This window comes from Budorcas taxicolor, chromosome 23 (assembly GCF_023091745.1).
Source record: "Budorcas taxicolor isolate Tak-1 chromosome 23, Takin1.1, whole genome shotgun sequence".
In the NCBI taxonomy this organism is placed as follows: Eukaryota; Metazoa; Chordata; class Mammalia; order Artiodactyla; family Bovidae; genus Budorcas; species Budorcas taxicolor.
The window spans coordinates 22379449-22389051 of NC_068932.1; the positions used below are offsets into that span (position 1 = coordinate 22379449).

The 9603-nt window shown below is 52.5% G+C and overlaps 1 protein-coding gene across 1 annotated transcript; it reads left to right on the forward strand.

Moving 5' to 3' along the window:
* Window positions 1–1422: 1422 nt before the first annotated feature.
* HPS6 (HPS6 biogenesis of lysosomal organelles complex 2 subunit 3) lies at window positions 1423–3949 on the forward strand. Its single transcript, XM_052660670.1, has one exon. The coding sequence runs from the start codon at window positions 1423–1425 to the stop codon at window positions 3826–3828; it is 2406 nt and encodes an 801-aa protein (XP_052516630.1). The 3' UTR covers window positions 3829–3949.
* The last annotated feature ends 5654 nt before the right edge of the window (window positions 3950–9603 follow it).

Here is a 9603-nt window from a genome sequence, read left to right on the forward strand (position 1 = left end):
TGCCATTTCCTTCTCCATGCTGAGAGCAAGAGGACAAAATGAGGCTGATGAAAAAGATATGGATGCAATTCTCAGGGAAGTTGTGTGGAAAGGGAAGGAGGGGCAAGGCTCATGAAACAGGGACTGGACTTGGAGGAGAGAAGAATCCTACAGCACCTGAGAAGGCAATCTGGGGTGGAGAGAACTCTTGCATGTCAATTTGTAGGTACTGAAGTGAGGAATTGATGTTTTTGAACTGTGGTGTTGGAGAAGACTCTTGAGAGTCCCTTGGAGTGCAAGGAGATCCAACCAGTCCATTCTAAAGGAGATCAGCCCTGGGATTTCTTTGGAAGGACTGATGCTAAAGCTGAAACTCCAATACTTTGGCCACCTCATGTGAAGAGTTGACTCATTGGAAAAGACTCTGATGCTGGGAGGGATTGGGGTCAGGAGGAGAAGGGGACGACCGAGGATGAGATGGCTGGATGGCATCAATGGCTCGATGGACGTGAGTCTGAGTTAAATCAAGGAGTTGGTAATGGACAGGGAGGCCTGGCCCTGCTGCGATTCATGGGGTCGCAAAGAGTCGGACATGACTGAGCGACTGAACTGAACTGAAGAGATTACACACAGACTCAGTACCATTAAAGTATGTTTTAATTTTGTTTTCTAGCAAAATGTTAGTTTGGATGGGTTGTTGATAAAATGGTTTGGTGCAATGACCCTAGACCCAGATTGTGTGTGGTTGAAATCCTACCTCTATCTCTACTGCTTAATGGCTGTGTGATCTTGTCAATGTACTTTATCTCTCTGTGCTTCATTTCCCTCATCTTTAAAAGGGGGTGAGGGTCACAGTACATTCTAATAAAGTACTAGCTATTGTTTTTTCCACTAGATTGTCATTCCATGAAGCTGAGGTTTTCCCTTTTGTTCGGGGTTTGTCTCCCCAGAGCCAGGCACTTAGTAGGTGCTCAATAAAAAATTTCATGAATTTTCCAATTTTGGAATGAGAGAGCGTGGCTTGGAGGGAAGGGAAGCGTTGGGAGTTGGATGCTGAGAGGGCTGGAATCTGGATTCTTTGGGCCACTTCCCGGCTTCCTGGGGCCTGAGGCAGTCGGCCTCCGAAAGCGGCCCCAGGGTTGGCGAGGTCGGAGACTCTGAGACCATTGGGTGCTCTCGCGGCTCCTCCTATGCCCCTGTAGCGCCCCCGCCCCTTGATGGGCGGTGTTTTGCCGGCTGGGCGTAAAACAGGCGCAGGTCTCGAGCTAGCCGTGAGGGGCGGGGCTGGGCGGGGCTGAGTCTTACCCCGGCCTTGGCTCGCCTAGTCGACCCGGGACGGAAGTCTCAACCCCATCCTCGACTTCCCGCGGGAACCCGGGACTGAGAGACGGGCTTTGCCCTAAGGTGCGGCGGACCTAGGCGTGCTCCGGCGCGGAGAACACCATGAAGCGTGCGGGGACTCTGCGCCTGCTCTCAGATCTGAGCAACTTCAGCGGCGCGGCCCGGCTCCGGGAGTTGCTAGCCGGGGACCCAGCCGTCCGAGTTCGCTGCAGCCCAGACGGCCGCCACCTACTGTTGCTGCGACCCCCGGGGTCACCAGCCCCGCAACTGCTGGTCGCGGTGCGTGGACCCGGTGCGGAGCTGGAAAGCGCCTGGCCGCCTGGCCAGCCCTCACCGCTAGACGCCTTCCTCCTGCCGTGGCCGGCGCGATCGGCGCTAGTCCTAGTGTGGGAGAGTGGCCTAGTCGAGGTGTGGGGCTCGGGGGTGGGGCCCGGCTGGCGGCTGCTGCAGAGCACCGAGCTGTGTCCTGGAGATGGAGCCCGTGTGGTGGCCGTGGCGGCGCCCCGAGGCCGCCTGGTGTGGTGCGAGGAGCGGCAGGCCGGCGCTGAGGGCCCGTTAGGGCCTCCTGCAGTGGCTTTCAGCCACTGTGTGTGCGTCAGGACCCTCGAGCCCAGCGGTGAGGCCGGCACCAACCTGGGCAGTACGCACATACTGCTGCACCACTGCCCCGCTTTCGGGCTGCTGACTTCCCGCAAGGACCTGTTCCTTGTGCCCACTGCCAACACCTGGCCTGGCTTGGGTCATATTCTGCTCATCTGGAGCCCAAGCAAGGGCAAGGTAGTGGTGGCTGCCCCATGTCTTGGCCTCTCCCACAGTAAAAGCCTGAATCCTGGAAGAGGAGATACATGGGACTTCAGGACCCTGCTCCGAGGCCTTCCTGGACTGCTGTCCCCCAGGCAGCCATTGACTGTACATACCTGGGCCCCAACTCCCCAGGGCCTGATGTGGCTTGATTTCAGGGGCACTGTGAGCCTGGTACAGCCCCACGGTGGCTCCCGGACTGTTGGCACCCTGCAGGAGGCACCTGCCAGCCTGGCAGGGTCTGCAGCACTGGGCACATTTCATGGCACTCTGGCCTGTGTGCTGGGCTCCACATTGGAACTGCTGGACATGGGCAGTGGGCAGCTGCTGGAGAGGAAGATCCTGAGTACAGACCGAGTACATCTGCTGGAAACCCCCGCCCCTGGCATGGAAGATCAGGAAGAGCTGGAGGCTCGAGGGGGTCTTCGTTTACTTTCAGCTGTGGGTCTGTTTCAAGTAGGCTGGAAAACCCCACAAAGCCTTGAGCTGCCTTCAGCTGAAGATATGGTGTTTGAGGAGGCCTGCAAGTACTACCAGCGACGGAGCCTGCGGGGTGCCCAGCTCACCCCAGAGGAACTGCGACACAACAGCACATTCCGAGCACCTCAGGCCCTGGCAACCATCCTCCAGGGCCATGTGTCCCCATCAGCACTGTTGACCACACTGAGGGCCGAGCTTCGTGATTACCGGGGCTTAGAACAGCTCAAAGCCCAGCTTGTGGCTGGGGATGAGGAGGAGGCTGGCTGGACTGAGTTGGCAGAGCATGAAGTGGCACGGCTGCTGAGGACTGAGTTGATGGGAGACCAGCTGGCCCAGCTCAACACCATTTTCCAAGCCCTCCCTACAGCAGCCTGGGGTGCCATCCTCAGGGTCCTGCAGCTCCAGCCAGATGGCAATGGCCATCTGAGGTCCCACGCTCCCCCAGATGTGTGGAAGAAGGTACTGGGGGCTACAGCAGCTGCAAAAGAACCACCCAATGGCATACTGCTCCCCTTTGAACTCCTGTGCCAGTGCCTCTGCCGGCTGGAGCCACAATGGCTGCCACCCTTTGTGGAGCTGGCCCAGCAACAGGGGGGGCCTGGCTGGGGAGCAGGAGGCCCAGGGCTGCCCCTCTATCGCCGAGCCCTGGCAGTACTAGGTGAGGAGGGGACTAGGCCTGAAGCACTGGAGCTAGACCTACTCTTGGGCAGTGGGCGGCCCAAAGCTGTGCTCCAAGCTGTGGGGCAGCTGGTGCAAAAGGAACAGTGGGAACGGGCTTTAGAGGCTGGCCTGGCCCTCAGCCCCTCTAGCCCCCTACTTCGAAGTGAGATCTTCAAACTGCTGTTGGCCGAATTTGCCCGGCATCGCCGGCTTGATGCTCACCTCCCCCTCCTTTGCCGCCTGTGCCCACCAGACCTAGCTCCAGCTGAACTCCTGCTTCTACTGAGGACATACCTCCCAGATGAGTTGGAGCCCCCTGCCCCATTCCCTGAGCCTGGGGCAGAGCCCCCTCTCACTGTGGGCTTGCTCAGAGCCCTGCTGAAGCAGACTGGGACTCAAGGACGAGCCTCTGGCCCAGTTCTAAGCTTATATGAGGACATTCTATGGGACCCAGACACTCCACCCCCCACCCCACCTCGGGTGTCAGCCCTCCAGGCATCAGACCACCCAGGCCTGGAGGCCTGGGCACCATCTGGACAGGGTCTCTATGTGACTGACACAGGCTGAAAATTGTCTCTAGGACACAGTGATCAGGGAAAGGTGCCTAGGAGTTGGAGGAGCCAGAGTGGGACTTGTGTGTGCAATACTCTTCTCTCTTCCGAGCAGTTTATATATATATGTATGTGTGTGTGTGTGTATATATATATACATATATATATATATATATATATATATAATGGTATGGTATAATAAACATGTTTGGTTTTTGTCCTTAGGTTTCCGTCTTGGCACAGAGCTTCTAAAACTCGTAGAATTTCCTGAGTGGTATGCGTGATAGAAGTGTCTTTGTTATAACAAACTCCTTTATATCAAACCTGCATTTATACTAATAAGGTAAATTTATACTGCTACTAAAGGTGGGGACCCCTAGCATCAGGATAAGGGCTGGTCAGCAGAAAGACTAAGTGGTGAAAGGGTTGAAAGCTTCAGCCCATCCTCAACCTCCTGCGAGGGGAATGGGACTAGAGATTAAGCTCTATAAAAGCTCCTGAACAGGGAAATTTGATGAACTGGCTTGGTGAACACACTAAGGTGCTGGAACAGTGATGCACCCAGAGAGGGTATGGAAGCCCCATGCACACCCCACACACAATTCTTTGCCCTGTGCATCTCTTCCATCTGGCAGTTGTATCCTTTAATAAACCTGTAAACGTAAGTATTTTCCTGGGTTTTGTTAGCTATTCTAGCAAATTGTCAAACCAATTTATAGCATGAAACTGAAAGTAAAAGTTGCTCAGTTGTGTCTGACTCTGCGACCCCATGGAATAGTCACGCAGTTCTCCAGGTCAGAACACTGGAGTAGGTAGCCATTCCCTTCTCCAGTGGATCTTCCCAACCCAGGGATCAAATCCAGGTCTCCCACATTGCAGGTGGATTCTTTACCAGCTGAGCCACCAGGGAAGCCTGATTTATAGTATGGGAACTCCCAATTTATAGCCAGCCAGTCAGAAGTATCAGTGGCTTGTGACTGGCATTGGAAGTGGAGGTGGTCTTGTGGAATTGAGCCCTTAACCTGTGGGGCCTATGCTAACTCCATGTAGTTAGTATCAGAACTGAGTTGACTTGCAGGACACCCAGTTGATGTCCACAGAGAACTGATGGTTGGTATTGGAAAACACTCCAGAAACGCATACACAGTTGGTGTGTTTTTGAACAGCTAAGGGCCTCATAGAGTTGGTCATAGAGGGAGTGGTTGAATCTGAACTTTTGGCTAAAGTGGCCACTTCCAATAATGAAAATATTAATAATTAACATTTATATGAGTACTCTGCTAGTCTTTAAATAGTCTGTCTTTTATAATGTTTCTAATAACCCCATCAGGAAAGTACTAATCCCCATTTTACAGATGAGGAAACAGATTTAGAAAGACTACTTGACCAGAGTCAGTCAACTAGAAAGTAGGAGCTCTAAGATTTGAACCACCTTACTGTATACCCCTACAGTCGGACTCAAAGAGTCGGACACGACTGAGCAACTTCACTCACTCACTCACTCACTCGTTTCCTCACTGTATAGCCCTACAGCTGATGCTGGCTTGGGCTTGAAAGCGCTTCTCATTCCTGGCTCATTCTTCCTCTAGCCTGTAGTGAGGAGGGGGATTTGCCAAGGTTCACGCTTCCTTTCCCCAAGACCCTTCTGTTCCTAAGTAGGAATTGTGCTAGGCCCTGGGGCCATGCTTGTCCTCCCTAGGATTCCTGGTTAAAGGGAAGGTTGACCACAAACAGGAGAGCTATCTGCAGAGACTTCTGGCTTAGTAACAAAAGTCACTGGAGCAGGGTTGCTTGGAGGCTGACTGTCTAAACCAAGAAACAAGAGCACCTCCAGCACAGATTTCTGACCCTCTGGATTTAGTTAGCAGGACCCCCTTTGAAGAGGCCTTGGCCCTCTACCCGCTGCTACGCAAGGGACTCCTCAGCTGGGTTCTAGGCTTAGGGTGGGACTCTGGGTGCTGCTACTCAGCATCATCCCAGACTCCCCAGGTATCCCTTGTCCATGGCTTGGGCCCAAGGTAAGGACTGCCACTTGGCTTTGTTCTCAGCTAGTACCTGCAGTGCCTCAGTGTTAAAGAATCCGCCTGCCAGTGCAGGAGATGCAAGTTCAATCCTTGGGTCAGGAAGATCCTCTAGAGGAGGAAATGGCAACCCACTCCAGTATTCTTGCCAGGAGAATCCCCATGGACAGAGGAACCTGGCAGGCTACAGCCCATAGGAGCATAAAGAGTCAGACACGACTGAAGCGAATTAGCATTTAGTACACACACAAGTACCTGGCAGCTCTGAGGGGAGCAGCTGGGCTTAGATGGGAACTTCCACCTGCTCTTAAAGACTTGCTGCTTGACTGCTCTTGTCCTTGCTCATGCCCCAGCTCCAATGAGTGGGGTGAAGCAACCCTCAACCTTGTCTCAGGACTTTGGAGAACAGTTCAGGGATGCAAATATTGTGTGACTGGGTTCTGGTGGAGTGTGCAAGAGGACCATCAGAAAGTTGGTCCCTGAGTCAGAGGGCTAGAGGTAGGTGAGTGGAGACAGGGGAGTTCCCTGGCGGACCAGTGACTGGGACTCCACACTCCCAATACAGGGGGCCTGGATTCAGTCCCTGGTCAGGGAACTGGATCTCACAAGCTGCAACACTTCACATGCCACAACTAAAGATCTCACATGCCACAAGTAAGATCGAAGATCCCATATGCTGTAACTAAGACCCAGCGCAGTCAAATTTTAAAAAAAGTAGAGTCCTTAGATAGGGATATTGGGACATGGGGAAATAGGGGATTTAGGAGCTAAGGTCCTTCATCTTGGGTGCCTGGGTAAAGGGGGAAATTCTGGGGCTGAAGGTTTTAAACATGTGGCTCAGTAGTTAAGAATGCCCCTGCCAAGCAAGAGACATGGGTTCAATCCCTGGGTCAAGAAGATGCCCTAGAGAAGGAAACCAGTCCAGTATTCTTGCCTGGAGAATCCCATGGACAGAGGAGCCTGGCGGACTAAATCCATGGGGTCACAAAAGAGTAGAGACAGACTTGACTAAGTGACTAAACAACAACAAGGTCCCCGGGCAGGAGGTGGCAGGAAGGCCTGAGGCCCCTGGGGAGGTGAAGATGAGGCTCCCAGGCCAGTGAGTAGTCATGTTTCCACCGGTGTGCCTCATCTCTGGAGCTCTCTCAAGGTCACTTGGCTGTAGTCTCTGGAAAACTTGAAGGTGAAACTAAGTTAGGCAAGACCAGAATGCAGTCTGGGCAAAGGAGAGGAAGCAAATCCTGAGGCTCCTCTACCTGCACATACTCCCATGGAGCCCTGTCCTCCTTTTGTCATCTCCCTACTGCCCACCCACTTTTCCATTGCCTCACCAGGGGGTTCACTGTTTAGACACAGACCACAGCTTCTGTGCCACCCAGTGACTGGAACACAGGACTACCGCAACCCAAGTCTTCTCCAGCCTGCCAAGTTCAGAGATCAAAGCCCACCACTTTCTCTGCATGTGGCCTGTAAGAAATTGGTGGCCAGAGTAGGCAGTATCCAAACCACTCAGTTTTCCTCCCATATCCTGACCCAGCCACACTTTCCCTGCATGGTCAGGGAAAAAGAAGGAGTCAGACAGTGGGGAGGAGGCAGCTGTAGACTCCCAGCTCCATAGGGAGCCACCTAAGGCTGGAATGGCTGGCACTCGCACTACCCTGAAAAAAGGGGAAGACAAATCCTCACTGTGGCTCCCCAGGGCCCCACTCGGTCTCTTCTTAGGTACAGGCTCCCCCTGGTGGTTATTCTCATCATTGCCAGCTCCACCCGTTACCTTTGCCACCTGGGAAGCCTCAAGTATGCACACACTTGCCCATTTCTGGACTAACGAATGAGGAAGCCTCTGGAGGTGGTAAATTAAGGTTTTTTTGAGGGCAAGGGAAAAGGAGGGGGTCAGGATAGAATTCAGGGAGCAAAATCATAGGGGAGAGGGGAAGGGATCCTGGTCTTGTACTACGACAGTGTCCTAGTAGATACTATTCCAGAAGAGGGAGGAACCTGAGCTGCCAGGATGCTTCTTGTCCAGGGTGGAAACTGCCCCAGCTACCATACTGACCTGGATAATTTGATCCAACCAAAGAGGAAGTTGAGGGCACAGCAGAGTTTTCTCGGAAGGCATAGGGTGTTTGTATTTTATATGAATTTGAAATATAGGAAAAAGATGCCAGATTTTATTCAAAATCAATAAAGTCCCACTTTATGCTCAAAATGTGAAATGAAGGTAAATTTTCCCAAATATAAAACTTTTTGAGACTCACAATTTCAAAGCTAATGGACCATGTGTGTGAACTGTAAAGTGCCATACTATTACTGCATGGATCCCCATTTCTGCTGGTAAACAAAAATTCAGGTGGAGAGGGAAGCTGAATCAGGCTGTGAGGTCAGGGCTGAGTGACCGGGGTCCCTCACCAGTTGTGGGTCGAAGCCTTGAGGTGTTTTCTGCTCTAGTTCCCAGAGGGAGAGCCTGGGCCTGCTCCAAAGGTTGCTACACAGGAGCAAGAACAAAGGTAAAGAAGGACAGAGGCAGAGAGATGAGTAAGAGGATGAGGTTGGACCAGGAGAAGAGAGAGAGGAGACACAGACAGGAAGGGGGAGACGGACCTGGAGGAGGCAGGGAAAGACTCTCACTCTGGAAGGCAGAAGATGCTAGATGCTCTCAAGAGTGACTGCTGTAGGATGCAGGACAGAGCAGAGAGGGGTCCCTTGGGGCCTCTCACCAGAATCATAGCCAGAGCCAGTGGGACAGCTAGTCTAGATTTGGTCTCCCAGAGGTTTCCATTATCTGGGAAATAAAGGAAAAGGGAAGGAATTGTGAAGAGCTGAGGAAGGGTGAGCAGGGGGTGGCCTTCACCAAGAATGAGGTCAGTCCACCTCATCTGGGCCTCCCTGAGCTAAAGGTTCTAGGGAAGCAGACTATCCAGGTCTTTCAGAGGTTTCAGGTCCTTGGGCTTTGGCAACCACTCAGACTCCAAGGTGACACACAGTCTTCTCACAGTCGCTATTATTTTTGTTTTGTACCCAGGAAAAGTGGGCATTGTCCCACCCTTAACCACACGAGGCTGGCACTAGGAGCAGCCTAGAGCCTCAGTTTTGAAGTTGTGCTTCTCAAAAAGTTTTATATTTGGGAAGATTCGCCTTCATTTCACATTTTGGGAACAGCTGAGGAGACATCAGGAAAGCAAGAGGGAGCTCTTCTTCCTGGGTGCTGCCTATGAAGGTGGCAGCCATCTCCTACTTGGCATCCTGGCCACCCTCATACCCCTCATAAAGCCCAAGATCATCAAAAAGAGGACCAAGAAGTTCATCTGGCACCAGTCAGATGGATATGTCAAAATTAAGCAAACTGGGGAAATCCAGGGGCATTGATACTAGGCTGCCCAGGAGATTCAGGGGCCACATCTTGATGCCTAACATTGGTTACGGGCCAAAAAGAAAACAAAGCATACGCTGCCCAGTGGCTTCCAGAAGTTCCTGCCTGGTCTATAACCTCAAGCAACTTGAGGTGCTGCTAATGTTCAACAAATCTTCCTGTGCCAAGACTGCTCACAATATCTCCTCCAAGGACCGGAGAACCACTGAGGAAAGAACAGCCCAGCTGGCCATCAGAGTCCCCAAGCCTAACGCCAGGCTGCATAGCCAAGAAAATGACTTGTGTAGACACCTTGTGCACACATTTTGTTCGTATTAATAAAACCCTAAAACTTGGCAAAAAAAAAAAAAAAGACCGAACAATTGTCAGTTTGTCCCAAGTCTGCCCTGCCTCTCCCACC

Excerpts from the sequence above, each read along its gene's own strand:
- HPS6 (XM_052660670.1), top strand. The coding sequence starts at position 1,423 with ATGAAGCGTGCGGGGACTCTGCGCCTGCTCTCAGATCTGAGCAACTTC.